This window comes from Labeo rohita, chromosome 3 (assembly GCF_022985175.1).
Source record: "Labeo rohita strain BAU-BD-2019 chromosome 3, IGBB_LRoh.1.0, whole genome shotgun sequence".
NCBI classification, from domain to species: Eukaryota; Metazoa; Chordata; class Actinopteri; order Cypriniformes; family Cyprinidae; genus Labeo; species Labeo rohita.
The window spans coordinates 54,075,485-54,099,944 of NC_066871.1; the positions used below are offsets into that span (position 1 = coordinate 54,075,485).

Here is a 24,460-nt window from a genome sequence, read left to right on the forward strand (position 1 = left end):
ATTAGAGGCTTTTCTATAGAGAACCACTCGTGTTGCCCAGAACCTAGCCAGCCATCCTTTATTGCTCCTCAGCCCGCCTCTGTGGTTGCTTGTGCCCCAGTTCCAGAACCGATGCAAATTGCTTCCACAAGCCTTTCCCGTATGGAACGTAACCGAAGACTTCTTAACGGCCTTTGCCTATTCGTGCGGGAGACGAATGGAAGACTGTATTTGTGACACCTACCGGCCACTATGAATATCGGGTCATGCCGTACAGCCTCTCCATCAGCCCATCCATCTTTCAAACGTTTATTAACGAGGCGTTCTGGGAGTTCCTCCATCGGTTTGTGATTGTCTACATTGATGATATTTTGATCTACTCCCAGAATTGGCCGAACATTGCCAGCACATCCAGCAGGTCCTCTCCAAGCTCTGCGATCACAGTCTCTACCTCAAGTTGGAAAAATGCGAGTTCCATCGTCCATCTGTACAGTTCCTGGGTTACATCATCTCGGCCGAGGGTGTGCAGATGGATCAGGGGAAGGTCTCCATCATACAAGAATGGCCACAACCACTCACAGTTAAAGAAATACGTTTCCTAGGATTTGCCAACTTCTACTGACGGTTCATCAAGGACTATAGTTCCATCACGGCTCCGCTAACTTCCCTCCTGAGGGGTAAACCCAAGACACTATGCTGAAACCCCTCTGCCCACGAAGGCTTTCTTCAGCTCAAGAAGATCTTCAGTACCACACCTTTGCTACACCATCCAGATCCTGAACGTCCCTTCATGGTAGAGACTGATGCGTCCACCACCGGAGCGGGTGCGGTACTGTCCCAAGCGGTCTGTGATCCTCCACTCCATCCCTGTGCTACTCCCGAAAGCTGTCACCGGCGGAGCAAAATTACGACGTGGGAAGTAGAGAACTTCTGGCCATCAAATTAGCCCTGGAAGAGTGGTGCATTGGTTGGAGGGTTCCAAACATCCTTTCACCATCATCACAGACCATAAGAACCTGAAGTACATCCGGGAGGCCAAGAGACTAAACCCCAGACAAGCCAGATGGGCACCGTTTTTCACACTGTTCAACTTCAAGATCATTTGTAGACCTGGTTCCAAGAACATTTCTGCTGACGCCTTGTCACGATTATACTCCAACAATCAATCAGTCAAACCTGAACCCATCCTCCCCTCCAACCTGATCGTCAGCCCCATCGTATGGGAGATCGATGACAACATCCACAGCGCCACTCTCCAGGAGGCCCACTCTCTCGCCACTCTCTTCGCCGGAAAGCCCAGAAGGCAAAATCTTTCTTCCCCTTGCCCTACGTAAAAGCCTTCTGGGCGCAGCTCATCGGTCTCTGGGCTCTGGACACCCCGGCAGCCAACGGACCCTCTCGATCTTACAATCTTGATACTGGTGGCCCAGTATGCGCTGGGATACCATCAGGTACGTCCAGAGTTGCTCTGTCTGTGCTATGTCTACATCTCCTCGTCAACTTCCCACAGGCAAACTGGTTCCGCTACGCATTCCACAGAGGCCCTGGTCCCACATTGGAGTGGACTTTGTGACCGATCCCCCTGCAGCTGAAGGTAACACCTGCATCCTAGTAATGGTGGATCATTTCTCTAAAATGTGCAAGTTTTCCCTCTCACGGGTCTACCCACTGCGATGGAGACGGCTGAGATTCTGTTCCAACACCTATTCCGTCACTTCGGCTTGCCAGAGGGGATCGTGTCGGACCGGGACCTCAATTTATCTCTCACGTATGGAAAGCATTCTTCAAATTGCTTGGTGTTTCTGTTAACTTGTCTTCTGAATATCATCCACAGATGAACGGCCAGACAGAAAGATCCAGGAGCTCGGACGTTACCTCCGGGCATACGGTCACGAGGACCAACACAGCTGGAGCAGGTTCCTCCCGTGGGCCAAGTACGCACAGAACTCCCTGCGCCAAGATACCACCGGCTTAACACTATTTCAGTGCGTACTCTGGTATCAGCCTCCGCTGTTTCCCTGGACGGAGAAACCCTCTAATGTTCCAGCTGTTGACCACTGGTTTCGAGAGAGAGAGTGTGGGACTCAGCTCATCACCATCTCCAACGGGCCGTGCGACAACACAAGAGATTTGCTGACATCAGAAGAAGACCTGCTCCTGATTACCATCCTGGGAATCAGCAGGGGACAACCCTGTCACAAGCCCCTGCTACATTGGTCCGTGTAAGATCCTGAGACGCATCAACGATGTCCCATTCCAACTTCAGCTCCCGCCCAGGTATCGCATCCACCCCACATTTTACGCATCACTGCTAAAACCCTTCTATCCCTCTGTCACAGAAACACCGGGAGCTGAAGTGGAACCCCCTCCTCTGGAGATCCTGGAACCACCCTCCATCTATATGGTCCATGAGATCCTGAACTTGCGGCGTCGAAGTGGCCATCTGGAATATCTCGTTGACTGGGAGGGGTACGGACCTGAGGAGCAATCCTGGGTCCCTAGAGAGGATCTACTCGATCCTACGTTGATGTCAGACTTTCATTGGGACCATCCGGATCGCCCAGCCCCTCGCGGTTGAGGTCGCCCTCGGCGTCGTGTAAGGGCGTCGGAAGCCACCCCTGGAGGAGGGGGTAGTGTCAGGCATTCACCTCAGCCACCCTCATCTGACACACCTCCAGTAGCACCGCCCACTTGATCATCTTCACCCAAATTCTAACTGCCTTCACCTGTTCCTCGTTGAGCCACGCCCTATAAGTAGGACTCTCAGTCATTTGCTCATTGTCTGGTCTACCGTTCACATGCTGATTTCTACAATCCTTCCTGTTTGCATACGGACTGTGTGGCGTGGCTCATCCTTTGGACTTTTGTGCATCTCCTGTTTACGAGAGCATGCAGTTAAGAATGTTTCTTATTACTTTATGCTTTGTCTTTTAAATAAGACTTTTGTAAATAAACTATTGGATTGGATTGCCACTCATCTCTCGTCTCCTCCATCCCCTTGTGTGTGTGTGTGTGTGTGTGTGAGTGTGACAGCTATTGGGTCTCATGAAGATCACTGACCTAAACTGTGTGCTCCTATTAATTGTGTTCTGCTGCTGGTGAGGTCATTTGATCTCAGAGGAATTGTTGGTTGTCGACAATTGTAGATTGTATTCATTGGAATGAATCAAAATCACTTTGCTGTAAAATGTGTAATATTAATATGCAACTGGATGTAAATAAATAACTAAATTACACTTTTTTTTTTTTTTTTTTTTTTTTTTTTGGACTCACCCAGTCTCTCCAGTTCTACAGTTGTATTGGCTGAAAGTCCTCCAGCAGACACCTTACACATGTAAACTCCTTTATCCTCAGTTCTGACACTCTTCAGTCTGAGAGAGAAGTTTCCTTTGGGGATTTCAGCAGTGAAGAACTCAACTCTGTCTCTGTATCGCTCAACTGATGCCTCTGGAAAAGCCTCATTGTTTTGGTAGAGCAGAACCACAATATCTTCATCTTCATCTGTTTTCTTCCATGAAACTTCCAAGTCTTCAGGTGTGATGTGAGAATCTACAGAGCAGCTCAGAGTGACGTCTTCACCCACATATGCAGATATGGAGCGACTCGATCCTGATACTCTCAAACGCTCTGAAAGAACAAACAGTGTAAATATACATTCAGTAATGAGTTTCTGTAAAATCATAGTGAAAATGAAGAAACTCATGTGTTCAATACTCACCAACACCATCAACTTTAATTTCAACCACAGTCTCCCCAGACTCTTGCTGAATGTAAACTGTACATGTGTATCGTCCCTCATCTTCAGATCTCAGATCGTCCAGACGGAGGGAGAAGTTTCCACGTTGAATCTCCTCAGTGAAGAAATGAGCTCTATCCTGATAATCCTCCTGCTGGACCCCTGTTTGAGTCTCACCATCTTGAAACAGATGAACTAAAGTGTCTGAGTCTGTTCTTCTCCATTCCACCTCCAGACCCTCCACTGATAAAAGTTCATCAACAGAACAGGGCAAAACCACTGAAGATCCCAGAGGAGCAACCAGAGGACCAGAGGGACCTTTTACAATCAAACCTGAGACAGAGAAATGAAAGAAAGATTATTTTAAAGTTTCTCCAAGCATAAATGGATTCATACTAACACATAGCATTATAACTGACATTAAAAAGATAATGTACAGTAGGTGCATTCAGGGATATCACTAGGGCACGACCCCAAATGTTGTTTTTGGTTTCTAGATATTTAGGGTGTTTACTCACACAGGGTCACTGACAACCTCATGATTTTGGTTACATTTGCTGCACTCTTATGGCATCACAATATTTATTCTTGGTTAACATGTAAAAAGTTTTTTTTTTTTTTTTTAGACTTAGATTTAAGATTTCATAATTTGACCATTTGTTTTACATTAATCTATGATGATAGAGGAAAGGTAAAAATCTGATGTTTCTTTGTGTTTATCTCATCCACTACCGCAAACATTGTTCTTTTAGATGTAAAATGTATATAAAGATTCAGTCCTAAATGGTTTTAAATCAACTGCTGCACAAATGTGTCTTCGAAGATACAAATCCCTATGATTATTAAATTAAGTTCTAATATTATATTTGTAGACACTTTATCTTCACACAATATTGTATTTTATTGTATTTGATTAACTACCTTTACCTGGAAATTGAGTGTTTACTGTTGCCCTTGGCCAGGGCCGCTGATCCCTAGGGGCGCCAAAATGAGTGAACTGTTTTTTTGTTTGTTTGTTTGTTTTTACCAATACTACTTCAATGCTGTCAATTTAAAATATTACAAAAAAGCGATTATCCGACAGAAAACATAACTATTCGGTTCGACGCATGATCAATCTTCCCCCGCACAGCCGCACTTCCACATATATTGTGATAGATGTTCACTTCACTAATAAATTATCAGCATGTCAAAAAGACTGAAGCCCTCTGGTGCATAGGGAAGAAAAAAAAGAAGAGAAGAAGAGGAAAACCGGGACAAAGACAGAGGTAATATGATGTAATGAATGATGATCATATAAATAAACTACATGAGGTAAAAGTTTGTGAACAAACTTCATGTTGGCCTAGTCTAAAAGTTTAAAATGGGGTAATAACAGTGGAGTACCAGAGATCCTGGACTTTGTAACATAATCGTGTCATTTTTCGTGTCGCATGATAACACATTTTAATAATATTTTTACGCTAGTAGTATTTGGGGATCTGTGGTATTTGGCTAATGGAATTGGCTAATTTACTAATATTTGTATATAACTGGGCTTATTAAAATAGCAACATTTTATGTAAAATTCACTTTAAAGATGTACGTTTCTCAGTTAAATTGGAGGTGATACTGTTAGCAAGGGCTAGTTTAGTAAAACATTGCTGCCATCTACTGGAAGTCGAACACTTTTAAAATTTATTTGGAAGATTAAACGGTAACGTTACTGTATGCTGGAGAAGTGTTTACATGAATACAGTTTTGTGCTGAAACACCAGATGTAATTATTCTAGCTGTTTGTGTTTCATTTATAATGTGACTTAGGCAGCACCTATATTTTATAGTTTCACTGGAAACAATTTAAAATAAGGTTAATTTTCAATAACTAACATTAACAAAAATAATAAATACTGTTAGTTTAAGTTAGTTAATACAATCACTAATGTTAACAAATGGTACCTCATTGTAAGTGTTACCATTTCACTATCATCATCAGCTTTTTTTTTTTTTAATAAGAAAATGTATTATTGGTGGATTGGGCTGTAAAGCAAGGGGCACCAGGTAAAATCTTGCCTAGGGCAGCAAATTGGCCAGGGCCAGCCCTGCCCTTGGCATTACTGATGTACTATTTCCTATTTAATACTGTACAGCTGCCTTGTCACAATTCTGGATTGTTAAAGGTGGAATATAAATAAAGGTGATTTGATTTGATGTGTGTGTGTGTGTGTGTGTGTGTGTGTGTGTGTGTGTGTGTGTGTGTGTGTGTATATATATATATATATATATATATATATATATATAAATAAATATGTAAATAATATAAAAAAATAATAAAGTAATCTGAAACTGCACATCATTCTGAGAAAATGAAGATCTGAGAATACGAGTTTCTCTCTAAATTGAAATAGTGTTGCAAGATAGAGATTTGGTTGTGGAAGCTGATCTGTGCCAATCAAAACTTTTTTTTTTTTTTACACTTAAGTAAATGTACGGAAGACTATTTACTTTACAATCTTTTTTTTTCACTCTTTTCAGATATATAATCGCATGATTATTTATATTTTGCATTTCGTCGGTTGTGTCTAGAAGGGATACACAACACCAGAGCATTTTTCACACCCCACCTCACATCAAAAAAGAGCAAGTTATTTGTTAATTTACAGTATGCATATTCCACAGCCACCCGACTCTCTACTAAAGATTTGAACATTCCAAGCAAATCAGCATTTTGTCCATCATTCTTACATGTATGAGACTTTAAAATAACCAGCTTTGCTTGTCCCACTAAAAATTACCGAGTGTACACTGTGCTTTCCATTCCTTCTTATACCTAACACCTAAAATAAACATATTTTTTGTAAACATAAAACCAAGTTTGGTGAATATTTTATCCAACAATTCAAATAAAGGAATTAATCTTGAACAATCACAAAAAAGATGAAAAACAGTATCAATAATATTACAAAAAGGGCATACAGGTAAAACCATCCTGTTAAATTTGGACACAAAACTATTTGTTGCCACAGCACAATGAAGTACCCTCCATTGGAGGTCCCCAGACCTCTTAGGAATAGGGGGACTTATACAAACACCTCCATGATGGAGTTATTTCTGAAGAAATTGATAAATATTCTCTCCATTTAGTATCAGGGCGTCTATTCAGTTGAGTGTAGAACAGGAATTTCACACACATACAATACAAAATCTTTTTACCAACATTGTGAAACAATACATCATCAAAACCTTTCAATAAAGTATTATCCAGATCTTCATCCAAATTGAAAAAAATGTTAACTCTAAGATCCGGAAAAGTCACAGATCTTTCACCATTCTCAATAAAATCATTGACATAAGCTAAGAAAGATTCAGAAAAAGATTTTCTTAAATCCCTAATTATCCCTTCAACATATCTTTCTGATCTAAATCCAACTTTATCAGCTATTGATTTAGCTGTAAACCACTGATGTTTTGAAAAATCAATCAAATCTTTTACAGTAGCTATTCCTGTTTTTAAAAACCTACCAATCACCGAACTCGAAATAGAAGAATTCATTTTAAAGAGAGGATTAAAAAACAGTGGTTCTAAAACACCAAAATATTCATTATCATCTCTAGATTTCTTAAACATTTGCCAGGCTTTCAATACAGATACATAAAAGTTGGAAGAAACACTCATTTTGAAGACATAAGATTTTTCAATTAAGAACAATTGCTTAGCTAATCCAATTCCTACAACACTTTGTAAAACAGACAAACCTAATGCAATCCAGGGTATTTTATCTGAAGAATAAAGCATCTTTTGTAATGTTTGAAGCCTCATTGTTTTAACTCTTGCCTCCAGATTTATAAGTCCTTGTCCTCCTTCTACAACTGGGAGATACAAAACTCCAGGAGGAAGCCAATGATACCCATCCCAAAAGAATTTAACAAAGGCTTTTTGAATAACAATCAGTAACTCTTCAGGGGGATTCAACACTGTAAATCTGTGCCACAACATTGAGGCTGCTAAATTATTAACAATTAAACATCTCCCTCTAAAAGATAGCTGTGGGAGGATCCATCTCCACTTTTGTAGTTTTCCAACAATTTTATCAACTAAACCCTCCCAATTCTTCTTCATATAAATATCAGATCCTAAATACACCCCAAGCACTTTAAATCCATCTTTAATCCATTCACACTGTTGTGGGAGTTGAGGAGGATCCGTATTCCTCCACTCGCCCAGCAGAAGAGATGTACACTTGTCCCAATTAATTCTAGAAGAAGCAGCTTTTTGAAAAATTTTCAAACTAGAGGTCAAAGCAGCCATATCATCATTGTTTCTTATAAACACAGTTATATCATCAGCATAAGCTGTGAGTTTCACAGGTGGGATCTCGGGAAAACCAGGAATACAAAGTCCATGTAGTCGTTTCCTTAAATGTGCCAACAAAGGCTCAATAGAAATTGAATATAAAAGTCCAGAGAGAGGGCATCCTTGGCGTATTCCTCTTGTTACTGCAAAAGGTCGAGTTAAACAACCATTGATCTTAAGCATACTTGATGTTTCACTATAAAGCAGCTTAATACAAGAGACAAATTGTGATCCAAAACCAAAGGCCTTTAAAGTCCTTAGCAGATAGAAATGGTCCACTCTGTCAAAGGCTTTCTCTTGATCTAACGATAAGAGTCCAATGTCAATTTGATGTTTTTTGGCAACTGCAAAGATGTCTCTTAACAAAAATAAATTGTCAAAAATTGTCCGTTTAGGGATACAGTATGACTGATCCTCATGAATTATAGTTGCCATACATTTCTTCAATCTATTGGTTATAGCTTTTGACAGTATTTTAAAATCAGTACACAGCAACGACACAGGACGCCAATTCTTTAAAAGGCCAAGGTCGCCTTTCTTGGGGATTAATGTCAATACTGCTCTTCGACAGCTTAACGGTAAAACACCTTGATTAAAGGACTCCAGAAAAACATCATACAAGTCACGTCCGATCACATTCCAAAAGCTTTTGAAGAACTCAGCAGAAAGGCCATCCACGCCTGAAGATTTTCCACTATTTAACTCTTGTACAGCATCCGATAGTTCAGAAAAAGTCAAGAAACTCTCCAATTCCATCTTTTCTTCTTTAGATATCTGTGGAAGATCTAGAAGAAGTTCTTCAACCGCTGCTTCATCACAAGCCTCAGACTGATAGAGTTTCTCATAAAAAGAAATAGCAGAAGTAATGATTTCTTGTTGATTAGTTATTTCTTTGCCATCAGGAAGTTTTAATCTGTGAAAAAATTTCTGCTCCTTTTGATTTTTTCTCCAGTCCAAAAAAAAAAGCAGTTGGAGCATCCATTTCATTACACTTCACATATCTTGTTCTAACAAAAGTCTCTTTCTTTTGTTCTTCCAATAACTCCTTCAAAAGATTCTTGTTCTCTCTAATGACATCACCACCTCCTTGATTATGAAGGCTTTGTTGAAGAATTGCTTGCTCTATCATTTTCATCTTCACCTTTAAGTTCTCAATGTTATTTGTTGTGTATTGTTGACAAAAAGCCTTTATCTGCACTTTTCCCAGATCCCACCATTGACTTAGAGATATATAACTACCTCTCTCCTCTCTCCAAGCCTTCCAGAAAAGATCAAAGGAGTGCACAAAGATGTGATCTTGAAGCAATGTATTATTAAAGTGCCAGTGTGACTTATAGGATTTAGGTGACAAAATAGACATAGACATAGAAATATAATGATGATCTGACATAGATGTAGGAGAGATACAACTACTAAAAAACCTTCCTTTATTACAAACCTCAGTGTAAAAACGATCTAATCTTGCAGCAGTCACATTATTTGAATTAATCTTCAACCAAGTGTACTGTTTAACATGAGGATAAGCATCTCTCCATATATCCACAAGATTATGTCTATTAATTAAAGATTTAAAAACATCTACTGAACCAAAATGAGGTTCCTCATGGTTCCTATCGAGATTATAATTCACAGTACAATTAAAATCCCCACCTATCACAACAATCTTATCATTTGAACACTTCGATAATTCTTCAGAAAGTTTTAGAAAAAAGACACCACGCTCACTTCCTATATTAGGAGCATAGATGTTATAAAAAGAAAAGCTATTATTATCTATTATTATATCGGCTCGAAGGAGACGCCCAGGTACTATTTCTAAGAAAACTGGGTTATCTTTCACACGCTTTGAAAATAAAAAAGCAACACCAGCACTCAGATTTGTACCATGACTAAGACTGATGCTGCCCTCCCATTCATTTATCCAATCTATCTCATTACAAGCATCAGTATGAGTCTCCTGTAATAAAATTACATCTGCTTTTTTAAGTTGTAAAAACTTAAATAAACTTGCTCTTTTCCGTACATCCCTACATCCATTTATATTTAAAGATCCGATGTTAAAGGATATCATCAGAATGAAAAAAGAGAAAATACATAGATCCCAAAGTAGATGCATTTTCCAATACATAATAGGTCTTTAAGAACTTTTCTTTACTCTTTTTCTAACAGCACTTACAAACTTCTTTAAGCGATAACGCTTAGGCTGATCTAATTCCTCAAGTGTTGCTTTCTTCATGGCAATTACGGAAGAATCAATAAAAAGCCTTAAATCAGGAAAAAACATCTCAATCTTTGGTTTTCTCTGATTTTTTGTAGCATTTAAGAAGTCATCAAGCTGTTCCACGGTATAATACCGAGGCTTTTTTGATCTCCCAACAATGCTTTCCTGAGAACTCAAATCAACCGTGTCATCAGTGATTAAATCTGAACACACACTATCTAGATCGCTGTCATTAACCTGTGATCCTGCATTTTCAACCAACAGATCAGCATCAACTTGAGACATATTACTGCTTGATGCCTGTACCTCATCCAAGGCATCACTCACTTTAAGCCCATCTTGTTCTCCAGATTGTTTCGGTTCTTCAACAGTCTCAATAGGTTCATTCATTCCACTCTGTCTATCGTCAGGCATTTTCGCATCTATTTCTGTATTCTCAACACTATCACCTTGACGCAACTGTACACTCATTTCAGTAGACGCAGAAGTTTCCGCGTTCAAATCAGCAGCAGCGCTTTCACGTACTGAATTAGACTGTGGAACGCTCTTTGCGCTTTGAGCCTCCTTAACCACAGGACAACTTGTTTTAATATGTCCGTGCTTTCCACAAATAAAGCATTTCATGCTCTCAGTGCTAATAAAGATCGTATAGTCCTTACCTAGCACCGTCAATTTAACAGACACCTCAAGTGTTTCAAATTCAGCACTTAATATCATCAGAGCCTGGCGTCTAAAAGACATGACATGTTTCAACTCTGGGGTTTTTAGTCCCAAAGGAATCATTTTAATCGGCCCAACCAGTTTACCATAACGAGCTAAAATAGACTCCAGCGCTTTATCAGAAATAAACGGAGGAACGTTTGACAACATCACTTTTTTCGAAAGATTAGACAGAGGTAGGATTGGCACGAACACATTTTGGACAGTCAAGCCACTCTCTACCAACTGATTAACCATTTCAATTTCCTTCAAAAACACGACAATTGCTTTATTCATTCTTGAAGCAGACATCACATTTTGTGCGCCTATCTCCCGGCTAATAGCGACCAAAACATTCTCAATGGAAATTGAGTCATCTGCCGGTATGCACTTGCACGCATGGCGAGCAGACAAACAAGAAAAACCATCAGAATTTGAGCCCATCTTTATCAGCAAAAGCTGACAAAAATCCCCACTATAACACCTTCTCCTTTAACTCACAGTAATATTCAAAAGAAGCAACGCGGAAAGGAAAAGTTTGTAACTCACTCAAACAGCTCCACACACTCCGTGTCCAGCAATGTGAGATATTATTAGAAGAGGTGTCATGTTTTTTTTTTATATACTTTTCTTTTGTTATCCTTATTTATAGCTGTCTTATTGTTTTCTTTATTTGGTCACCTTTTAAATCCTTGTTTTATGTAGATGTTTAGATTATTCCAGTAATTAACTTAATCACTTGTTTTTCACTATGAAATGTGGTCTGAATTGTCTACAGTGATGATTTGAGTCTGGAAATGTATAATTTGGTGTAATTTATTCCTGGGATTTCAAAGCTGCATTTTTAATTTTACATTCTAATATTCTGTTTTACTGCTCAAAAAAACAATTATTATTATTATTATTATTATGTTGAAAACAGCTCAGTAGAATTTTTTTTCAGGTTTCTTTGATTAATAGAAAGTTCAGAAGAACAGCATTTATCTGAAATAGAAATCTTTTGCAACATTAGAAATGTCTTTATCCTTAATTTTGATCAATTTAAAGCGTCTTTAAATAAAATGATTATTTCTATAATTTCTTTCCCCAGAAAATAAAAATAAAAATACTGACTCCAAGCTTTTGAATGGTATAGTGTATCATGTTACAAAAGCTTTTTATTTCAGACCAATGCTGATCTTTTTATCTTTTGATTCATCAAAGAATCCTGAAAAAATGCTCAACTGTTTTAAATATTTATAATAATAATAAATGTTTCTTGAACAGCATACTAGAATGATTTCTGAAGGATCATGTGACACTGAAGACTGGAGTAATGATGCTGTAAATTTAGCTTTTTGTATAGATTACAATATATTTCTTTTAAAATATATTCAACTATAAAGCAGTTATTTTAAATAGTAAAAATATTTTACAATATTACTGCTTTTACTGTATTTTGGATCACATAAATGCAGGCTTGGTGAGCAGAAGATAATTACAAAAAACACAAAAAACAAAAAAAAAAATCATTAAAAATCTTACTGTTTAAAACTTTTGACTGGTAGTGTATATCAACCATGTGTAGTTGGACAGAAACCAAACATAATTTTGAAAAATATGATTGTTCCAAAGCATATTCCAAGCCTTATTCAGCCATGATTGTTTGGTGTTTAGTAAAGCAATGAGTGTTTGCACATGTGAGGAGTTCGTGTGCGGCACTGATCAATTACTGTGGTATATTGATTGGTTGAGAAAACCAATTGGTTGAAGAAAAGATTTTGTGTGTAAGCAGTTGAAAAAAACTTGTAGTAACTACATGCACTGGGCACTGTGTTCTCCATTTTTTGATGTAGTGTTAGGGTTAGTGTTTGATGTAATGTGTTGACTACTACGTGTATGATTTGAAAGCTTTGTTTGATTTTGAGTACAGGTGAAATGGTTTTGAAGCGGTTGTTTGATTTTGCCAGAAGAGTCAGAGGTTCTGTGAATTTGGTTTGAACATTTAGATTTGTGTTTAAGATTTCAAAAAATGTGTTTAGCGTCTCAGAAAAACTGTAATATAGGCAAGGATGACTTTAAGGGAGGGAAGATAGTAAATGCGCAAAGGACAAAATCAGATGCAGATGGAAACAGAAGAGACACTGAAATATGGTGTGAGGACCTAAATGCACATAATACACTATGGGGAGGAAGATACATAAATGCCAATGGAATTAATAGAGGAGAGGGAGCTGATATGTTTAAATGATGGGAGGGGAACAATGATAGATGTTCATACAGGAACAGAGTCTGCGTTGGAGTTGACACTAGTTTCAAATAATTTGGCTAGTAAATGTAATTGGGAAGTTTGAGGAGAATCTTACACTGAATATTGAGACAGATAGAACAGTAACTCAAAGAGGAGGAAAATTGGTATTTGAAAAGGCAAATTGGGCTAAATTTGAGGAAATGTGTGAGGAAAAAATGGCTGAAATTGACTCAAATCAAGATATTGACACCTTTAATGAAAAAGTATGTGCAATAATATTAGAAGCAGCATTAGAATCAATTCCAAAAAGTAAAGGAAAAATGACAAGAAAAGCGGTTCTTTGGTGGAAAGACAAGTGTAGTAAAGCTGTGAGAGATAGAAATAAACTCCTTAAGAGAACACAATTATAACCATCTAATTTTATTCAAGAAAGATCAAGCAGTAGTGAGAAGAACCTTTAGGCAAGCTAAAAGAGAAAGCTGGCAGGGTTTTTGCAGTGGAATTGGAAGAACAACTGGTGTGTGGAATATGATCAAGAGAATTGAAGGTAATAAGAAAGAGAATCTAAAGAAGAAAGAATCTAAATTTAGAAGTTCTGGTACGGAGTGAGGGGATGGAAGACCAGCTAATTAACTTTCCATTTAATAGAGATGAAGTGAAAATAGCTATTTGTAATGCAAAAAAAAAAAAAAAAAAAAAAAAAAGAAGAAAAAAAAAATCACCACGAAAGGATCAGGTCAGACATATAACGATGAGACATTTAAAGGACAGGGCTATGGGAAAAATTGTAGATTTATATAATAGAGTACGGGAGGAAGGAAGACTTCGGAAAGCTTTGGAAAGAAGCAATAATAATACCAGGAAAAGATCCTTCAAAACTCTCTAATTATAGACCGATAGCTCTTACATCAAATGTTTGTACAATTATGGAAAGGATGATTATGGAAAGGTTAAATTATTTATTGGAAAAAAAGATATCAAAGTGGTTTTAGAAAAGGAACAATGGATCCTATTGTTTGTTTAGAAAATGAAATTAAAGAAGCGCAGATAAATAACGAATCAGTATTAGCAGTATTTTTGGATATCAAGAAGGCTATCGAGAGAGGGACTTTTGAAACAATTAAAAATGATGAATATAGGAGGTAGAATATACAATTGGATTAAAGATTTTGTTGGCAAACATAAGTATCCAGGTAAGAATAGGGAATGAAGTGTCAAGTACAATCCAGACAGAAAATGAAACTCCTCAAGGGAGTGTAATAAATCCACTGTTGTTTTCAATAATGATCAATGATGTTTTTAATCAAGTAGAACCAGATATAGGTAGGTCTCTGTTTGCAGATAATGGGGCTCTCTGGAAAAGGGGAAGGAATAGCAATTAGGAAAACAGAAGAATTGGGATATGACTGGGGATTTAAATTCTCAGCAGAGAAAACTGAAACAGTAATTTTCTCGAGGAAGATTTCTCAAGGTTGTTCCAGAAGTGAGTTTGAAATTGTATGAGAAATCACTGGAAAGGGTCAAGGTATTTAATTTTTTATTATTATTATTTTGATGAAAAACTCACATGGTCTGAACATATAAATACAATAGTTGAGAAATGTCAGATGGTGTCAGAGATCGTAAGTGGATGTGCAAGTGGAGTGGAATGGGGAGCAAGTTTCTCTTCGTTAAAAACAATTTATGTAGCACTGATCCGGTCTGTGTTTGATTATTGTTGTGTGTTATATGGTTCTGCCTCAAACTTCAAACTCAAGCACTGAGACAGTGTTGTGAGCTGTGTCCCAAACTGAAGTGCGTGGACTCCGAAGTGCGAATTTGAAGGGCGATTGCGTCACAGCGTCACGACGTAAGCTGTTCCAATTCAGGATGCACCCTCTGAAGTGCCCATTCCAAGGCCGAATGCGTCACTGTGGCGCTATGAAGGCTGACGTAAATCGAAAGCGACTTCAAATGTGTCTCCGATTCCCAGGAAAATGAAGTGTACATCTGATGGACACTTCACACCCTACCATATCCCAGAATCACTTGCGCACAGATGACGATGGAATTTATATTCAAAGATGACGGGTGAGAGTTCTGCTGGGGAATTCACATTGAAATGTAAGTAAACAAACTTTAGTATTTTGTATGCATGTCCTGCTGTGTCATGTTTTGTAATATTAAGTTTGCAAACCTTTCTTTATATTATAAGTGTTTCCATTTTCTCTTGTTGTAGGACTATTTCAGAGAAAGTGAACCTGATGGGGAAAGACTTAAAAAATACAAAGTTAATAAAGACATTTTTTTCGACGTGTTGTTGTTGTTAACAGGCATGGATTATTTGCTCTGATTTAGGATTGCAAGTGTCACAAATTTTTAATATCTTTTTTGTCACTTTGTCAGTGTAATTTTGTAATTTCTGTAGTTTATGTTTGTGATATAAGTTAAGAATGAAATTAATATTTTTTTGTACGTTTTGTGTTTTTGTATTGTATATTCACATGCGTTAATAAAAGAGAACTAATTCTGTACAATTTGTAAATTACAAGGTGTTAATTTCTGTAATGCAGCTTATATTGTTTTTCGCAACACTCCTCTATACGTTTATTGTATTTATTTATTTATTTTTGGTCTTGTAAATATTTTTTTCACATTAAAACAAAATTGTTCTATACGTTACGGAATTTTTTTTACAACAATTTACATGTGTTTTGGGGTCTTCATGGAGGTGAATCTGGTGGCGAATGGCAACTCCTCAGCAACTCGGTGGACAATGTGGTGGACAGTGGAACGAGACATGTCAAAAACTCTGCTGCCGCTGAACATTGAGATGAACAATGCATAATTTGTTTTTATTTATTCACAGTTTTATTTTTAAGGTTACTTAACTGCCTAAAAGCAGGATTTCTAAATATGTTCACCATCAAGACAGTAAACTATTATAAAATCGCACCTTGGTAACATATCAGTCAGTATTTGAACTGCTATATATTTCTGTGTGCATGGTTTTGTATTTTTTCATATGTATCTTTACATTATTCTAGTCGGTTCAAACACAATGAATGCATTTAAAATTGTAATCCGGCAACAATGCAGCAAAACAATATAATTTACCCGGCCATGCTTTTGGCCAAGCCTGAGGTACATCCCCACCATCTCCTCCAGTAAAACAAAGTATAAAAACAAATATGGTCTAAACCTGTCAGGATGGCAGCGCTCCTCTCATTGCTATGTGACAGGAGCGGGAATGGGGAACACCTGGTGGCGCAATTAGGAAATCCTGCGAAGGTGGAGCGTCTCATGCACTTCGGAGGGTCCTTCGTGCACTTTGAAGTGCGTGCACTCCACTTTGGGATACAGCTGTGGAGTAGTAAAGACTACACCCATACCAGAGTCTTAAAAGTCTTGTTAGGAGAGATACCACTAGAAATTAGAAAGAAACAAATAATGATCAGTTACTGGGCTAACCTACAGGGGGATAAAGATCCTACAAAAAGTGGTCCCACAGAACTGTTGGGAACAAAATGAAAAATGTACAACTAGTTTGGGGTGGAGTAGTAAAATATATGCACAAGAATTACAAGTAAATAACATCAAGCATCAACAGTTGTTATTAAGGAATATGAACCATGGGATTATGTAACACCTCAAGTTGATTTGCATCTGTTGGAGATTAAAAAAATGGATATAGAAGTTGACTTGTCATCTGCATTTTCAATATATACCAGAATCCAATATCCCCGACATATACAAGTGTATACTGACTGCTCAAAAGATCCAGGGGCGCAGATGGGATTTGGGAACTGGGAGGAACCAAGCTGTCTGGAAATGATTTTAACGTGGTTAGTTATTTTGAGTAATTTGGGTTTAACTAATGCTTAGGTAGATACTTTGCATAATTTGGGCTAATGGTTTGCACTAAAAAGTCATTGGGGGATTCTTATATAAAATCATAGATAACCAGCAGTTAAAAAAGGTAAACAAAGGCCTGCCTGATCAACACTAGCAATGCATGAACAAACTAATTAATTGTCTAATATTCCAACACCCACCAAAACGTCATGCCTTCTGCAAAATATGTTTTATTTAGTTTAAATATAACATGGTCGCATTTGTGCGAGGGCATGTTCTGCGCTGTTCCAAAGCTTCTGCTCTATAAAGCGGCAGAATTCACTGATCACATAAAGAGAGGCACATTCAGTGCGATCGCTTCAGATATATATATGTATAAATATATACAGGTGCATCTCAATAAATTAGAATGTCATGGAAAAGTTGATTTATTTCAGTAATTCAACTCAAATTGTGGAACACGTGTATTAAATAAATTCAGTGCACACAGACTAAAGTAGTTTAAGTCTTTGGTTCTTTTAATTGTGATGATTTTGGCTCACATTTAACAAAAACCCACCAATTCACTCACATCTCAGCAAATTAGAATATGGTGACATGCCAATCAGCTAATCAATTCCTGAGCCTTCAAAACGGTCTCTTAGTTTGCTGGAATACACAATCATAGGGGAGACTGCTGATCTGACATTTGTCCTGAAGACATTCATTGACACCCTTCACAAGGAGGGTAAGACACAAGCATTCACTGCCAAAGAAGCTGCTGTTCACAGAGTGCTGCATCCAAGCATGTTAACAGGACATTGAGTGGAAGGAAAAAGTGTGAAAGAAAAATATGCACAACCAACCGAGAGAACCGCAGCCTTGAGAGGTTTGTCAAGCAAAATTGATTCAACAATTTGTGTGAACTTCACAAGGAATGGACTAAGGCTGGGGTCAAGGTATCAAGAGCCACCACACACAGACGTCTCAAGGAATTTGGCTACAGTTGTTGTATTCTCCTTGTTAAGCCCCTCCTGAACCACAGATGACGTCAGAGGCGTCTTACCTGGGCTAAGGAGAACAAGAAATGGACTGCAGGAAATCATCTAAAAAAAAAACTATTATAGTATTCTAGCCAAAGTATCTTTAGATTTGGAAAATTGGTCTTGTCTTCCTACTTCTTTTTAGGCTTGTATATCAGTGATTACAATTAATGTTCTCCCACGTGTTCATTTCTTTTCTTTCATGACTCCTGTCTCTCCAACTGTCGGCTACTGGAACAAACTTGATTCATGTATTTCATGGTGTATATGAGATGGGAAACGTCCTTATTTTAAACTGACTACCTTACAACGATGTAGATTACATGGAGGTCTTTCTTTCCCCAGTTTTAGACTGTACACTCAAGCCTTTTACCTCTGCTCTTTATCAGTTTGGTTTGGTCTTGACACTTCTGTGTCTTGGAAAGCAATTGAGGAATCTGTTGTTTATCCATATAAATTGAAGCATCTTGTCATCTCTTGCCAGAGAGTTCATTTGTACAAAACTTACAGAACTAGACAAGAACACAGGTAACAAGCCAAAGGCTCCGTACGAATGTAAATACACTGCAATACTTGGCAAAAGGCAAGGGGAAGTCCAAGGCTTATATACAGTGTCTGATTGGATGCATGTGATCAGCGCAATGGGAGGTGGGGAATGTAGTCTGGGGTGTGGTGCAACAGTCTGTGTAATGTCAATGTCAATGTAATGACACACCACTAGCGACATCTAGCGGTAAGCGGACCGAAGCTCACCAGCCAGATTCATGACAGCATACATGGATCTAATGTGAAAAGTGTAAATTTATGGCATTCAGCTTTAAATGTTTTGTCATGTTTTCTAAAATATTTGTAAAAAAAATATTTTATTACTATTTATCTATCTATCTATCTATCTATCTATCTATCTATCTATCTATTATTGTCATTATTATTATTATTATTATTATTATTATTAAGGTCTACATCAGGGGTGCTCAATCCTGTTCCTGGAGATCTACCTTCCTGCAGAGTTTAGTTCCAACCCTGACCAAACACACCTGTCTGTAATTATCAAGTGCTCCTTCAGATCCTAATTAGTTGGTTCAGGTGTGTTCGATCAGGGTTGGAGCTGAACTCTGCAGGAGATCTCCAGGAGCAGGATTGAGCAGCCCTGGTCTACATTGTATTTTATTTTATTTATTTATTTATTTGTTTGTTTTGTTTTGTTTTATATTACTGTTATTAGAAGAAAATTAAGTGAACAGTTGTTAACAAAAAATAAAAAGAACAAGAAATAAGCTGTTGCCCAGTGGTCCAAAGTCCTCTTTTCAGATGAGAGCAAGTTTTGTATTTCATTTGGAAACCAAGGTCCTTGAGTCTGGAGGAAGGGTGGAGAAGCTCATAACCCACACTGCTTGAAGTCCAGTGTTAAGTTTCCACAGTCTGTGATGATTTGGGGTGCAATGTCATCTGCTGGTGTTGCTCCACTATGTTTTTTGAAAACCAAAGTCACTGCACCCGTTTACCAAGAAATTTTGGAGCACTTCATGCTTCCTTCTGCTGACCAGCTGTTTAAAGATGCTGATTTCATTTTTCAGCAGGATTTGGCACTTGCTCACACTGACAAAAGCACCAAAAGTTGGTTAAATGACCACGGTGTTGGTGTGCTTGACTGGCCAGCAAACTCACCAGCCCTGAACCGCTGTGGCCCAATGGTTAGGGAGTTGGGCTTGTAACCGAAAGGTTGTGGGTTTGAGTCCCAGGTCCGGCAGAGATTGAAGGTGGTGGGAGTGAATAACCAGAGCTCTCGACTGTGGTGAGTAGCAATGTGGCTGCCCACTGCTCTGGGTGTGTGTGTGTTTGATCACTTCTCACTACTGTATATGTGTGCACTTGGTTAAATGCAGAGCACAAATTCTGAGTATGGGTTACCATACTTGGCCACATGTCCTTTCAAAATGAGAAACAAGGTTTGTTTTTCCCCTTTTATTTGAAATAGCCCCAAACGTGTTAACTATATCAGTAATATAGATAAATGTATTTAGCACCTTTATAGATTATGTTACTTAATCTATAATGGGCGACGGGCAAAGCAGCCTAATAGTGTTATCTATTAACCACACATAAAAACAGATATGGGTGTCATGCCATAAACTATTTTTAAAACAATTGACATTGTATTTAATGTGAATATAATAATAATAATAATAATAATAATAATAATAATAGGTATTACATTAGGTATTATTATTATTATAGGTATTATTATTATTATTATTATTATACAAACAAACAAACAAAAAAAAACATTGTGTTACCAAAGAGGCTCCCGCGCCATCTCTCTTGCACCACCAGAGGGAGCCTTCACCCGAGTACTAGTCTTTCATCCGGACTCCATTTCCCATAGACCTCATACCTATGACTGATCACCTTACAACTGCTTCCAATCAGGCACGCTTTAAAAGGGGCCTGTTTCCTGTTCACAGTGCCATGTCTTGATTTGCTACAGTGATCATTTCTGAGCGATTTCTTGTATTACCCTTTTGTTATTACCTGACTGATTTATTTGTTTGTAATCTATCTGTCTGCCCCGACCCTCCTGCCTGTTATACAGACTCTGTATCTAGCTGCATACCCCAATCTTTCAGCCCGTTTTGTGTTTTGAGATACTGCTGTACTGTTTTCTTGCTTAATAAAGAAGCTGCAGACGGATCCTTACATTTCAGACTCGTCATCACACAATAAGTTACTAATTTCATTGTACAATTTCATTGTACAGAATGAGAGCAAAGAACATTTACATTATCTGCTGTGCGTGTGAGCTTGTGTGTGTGTGTTTGGATGGGTTAAATGCGGAGCTCAGATTCCGAGTATGGGTCACCATACTTGGCCACACGTCATGTCCTTTCCTTTCCTTTTAAGACCCTAAAGAATCATATCAACTCGTTATTTTAATGACAATTGGCCAGACAGCATTATTGTAATGTGTGAGCATAAATCTCTTCTCTAGCAGGTGGATTCCCTTTAATTCCATTAAAAAAGATGCGCTTTCTCTCGCTTATATGTGCGCGGTTGGAAAATAAGAAAGTATTAACATAGCATAACAGTAGTAAATGTGTCTGTCTCACATGATGTTTTGCATTGTCCCGCAAAATCACATCTACTGTTCCACAACAGATCTATTGCCAGGTGGTCACCCTAGTCGTGGAAGAATTGGTCATCTGATATGTGCTTGTCCTGCAAATAAAATAATACAAATAATACAATAATACAAAAATTGATGCTGCTCAGACAAACTCTCAGAGTAATGGCTGAGATTATTGCACTTACTTCTACTGTAACTGATCCTATGAGTTCTGACATGGCTGGTATAAATTGCACTATCACTGTATCAAAACATAATATACCATTTACTGATAAAACTGTCAGTGAAGTTGGTGAATTACAGATGGAAACAGAGTCAATCTTCCACAAAGTCCCCACTAAAAGGAAAAAAAAAAAAAGTTTGTCACAGCAAGGTGATTAAACACATTTAAAAAAAGACACAAATGAGACAGAAAGTTTAATCTCAGACAGTGATGGTGATTCTATGGATTCCAATGCTTCTGGCTGGTCCTATCTTTCATCACAAAATGAAAATCACTCAACAATACATAAACCTGAAGAAAAAAAAAAAAAAAAAAAAAAAAACAAGAGGGATGCCAGGAGATCATCTGAAGATTATTTTCCTGACCATCCAACTTTCAATAATGATGTGAAGTTTCTGATGAAGGAGCATTTGCTGATAAAGATTACAGTATCCTGTTAGGAAAATAGAGAGTAAGATCAAAAAGCAAATCCTTAATATACTTACTTTTGCTGCTATATATATATATATATATATATATACACACACACACAAAGGGGGCTGAAATAATTGTGTGCATTTATTTATTTATTTATTTTTAATACATTTAGTGTTGTCATCAATGATGTAAGAAAAATAATTTATTATTCTTAGGTGGAGATTTTAATTGCACAGAAAATTGTATAACAAAGCACTTGCACAATTAATAATAATGTTTGATTTATGTGATGTTTGGAGGAATGTGCATCACAAGAATAGGCAATATACTTGGGCACATAGAGACAGTCTTATTGCAATGGCATCACTTGGTATGTTATATGTGTTTAATTTAAATACATTTTGTTACAGATTACAAAATAATTCCAGCTGTTTTTTTTTTATTTTTTATTTTTTATTTTTTTTGTTTTTTTTTTTCAAATCACTGCTTAGTTATGTGCAATATTTTTGTTAATTATGTGAAGTTAAAGAGTACTTATTGGCATTTTAATGCATCACTTCATTAGGAGTTTTCTTTACAAAGCAATTTTTATATTAGGTTTCAATAAAAGACTGCAGAAATATAAATTAGCTAAATTGCTAAATTAGCTATTTATATTTCTAGGGAAAAAAAAATAGAATCCTGAAATGGATGGCACATTGTATCAGTTTTTAAAAATAGGATTAAATCAAGCATTTGTGTTGACTTTAATTACAATGAATTGATGAATGTAATTAATGTGTTTAAGACTGAGTGGTGTTGTGATGTACCTTATGAGTAGTTTTTTTTTTTGTTTGTTTGTTTTTTTACACACAAGCTGAGGTAGTAATATAAAGGTTTGTGTAAACTGTTAAAATAATTGTTATGAATACAGTGTACAAATATCAAATCTCTCTCACACACAAGATCAAGTGAGGGGGACAGAAATGCCAAATTTACTAAATACAGTTTTACATGTGGATGTGTTTTTTTTTTTTTTTTTTTTTTTTTTTTTTTTTTTTCAATGTAAATAAAGTCTTTTGTCTACTAATGACCAAAATCGCAGTTCTGTCTCTCTAACTCACTGTATTCCAATTACCCACTATGAACTTAATGGAACTGTTTAAGTCTACGGGAATCACGTGACGATTGAGCATCTCGAACTTCCGCTGTTGCACCTCGCTCTCTCTCTCTTTACGGCTCTGGTTTAAATAAACTCTAAATGGAGCGGTAAAGTTATACCAGTTCGCTGTAAACGTTTACATTCGGTGGAAACGTGATTTCCTATTTTGGATCAGTTAGATGAAAACATTAAGAGTTTCCGATGTCGTATCGTTCTTGAGCAGCCTGGGGAAATCTGTTGTTCTAAGCCTCTTCTTGAGTTCATGTGCATCGCTCTCTGAAGCAGATCTACGGGGTTTCTTCTAGGGACGAGGGGCAAGGGACTTTCCGGCTGACATTTGAGCGTGAGTAACCTGCTTGCGTCTTACTGCTGTGATGAAAGAGCAGACCATTCGTCTCTTCTTTGACAACATTGAAGTCAACATGATTAGTGTTGAAGGTGTTATTTAGGAATTAAATCACTCGAGTTTATGAACAATTCTGTCGCATCAGAAGGGAAGTACCTCTTGTGAAGTCTAATCACAGGTCTGTGACTGAGGATTTTAATGAAATCTGTTATAAACAAAGCACTGTTCTGAATTATATTTGTGATGTATTTGTACATCAGATGTTGCAATATTATTTAAATGTGTTAAGAATATTTCTTTTTAAAGCAACCTTTGTCGTTCCACTTTAGAAAAGGACATTTTAAACGTGGAACAGCGTGTTTTGACTAATGTGGGACAGTCAAATATACTGTTATTCAACTCATAAAATGTGCATTAAGGACGTTCAATTTTAGGGCTTATAATACAGCAGTATTGTTTGTTTCAAGATCCGGATTCTGAATCTAGAGACTAGACGACAATCAGATCCTGGACCATGATGAGCCCATGACTGACCAGAGCTGCTTATTTCTGTTATAAAGTGTTTTTATCATTACAGTTTGCTCAACACATGTTTATGAACATACACGCTCCATTTTCTTAGCATGAACACAGTAAAAACTCATGTACAGTGCAGTACGCAGTTCATTTCCGTTGTTATTGTCAGAACTTGTTGATGATACCAAAATAGCGAACTCATTCACTCGTTAATTAAGCATGGTTCTATCAAGAAAACATTTTATAACCAAAATGTAAATTTGAAGGCAAACAAATTATTATTAACCTCGGCATTAAGATACTGTTTAAACCAGAGATATGTATATAAATTTGATTGCCATTTTTTGCGACCATGGATCATCGAGAAACCAGGCATTATTTCTTTGTATGTGTACGTAAATAAATGGTATATTGTTAATAAACGCGGTTGATTATTGTTTAACATTTGTTACATTCTGTTTGATATGATTTTTAATGAATGAATGCATGCTATATGAATGCAGATCAGTGCAAATATGGATCGGTTTCTGTTTTGTGAATGTTTTGTTGAACAACTATAGTTAGACTATGGTAACAAAACCACATTTACAATGCAACCGGTTAAACTCTTGAAATCATCGTGTAGGATATTTCAGAGAA

At 37.3% G+C, this 24,460-nt stretch overlaps 1 protein-coding gene across 1 annotated transcript in view; it reads right to left on the reverse strand.

The window, feature by feature from the left end:
• The window catches only part of LOC127162791 (uncharacterized), a gene marked incomplete at its 5' end in the record, with an annotated part of 236,588 nt that extends 225,043 nt beyond the window's left edge, over positions 1–11,545 (reverse strand). Inside the window, 3 exons of the mRNA XM_051105635.1 lie at positions 3,253–3,606; positions 3,698–4,048; positions 11,518–11,545. Of these exons, the coding sequence (XP_050961592.1) occupies positions 3,253–3,606; positions 3,698–4,048; positions 11,518–11,545 (733 nt within the window). The remainder of the gene's footprint in view (positions 1–3,252; positions 3,607–3,697; positions 4,049–11,517) is intronic.
• Positions 11,546–24,460: the final 12,915 nt, after the last annotated feature.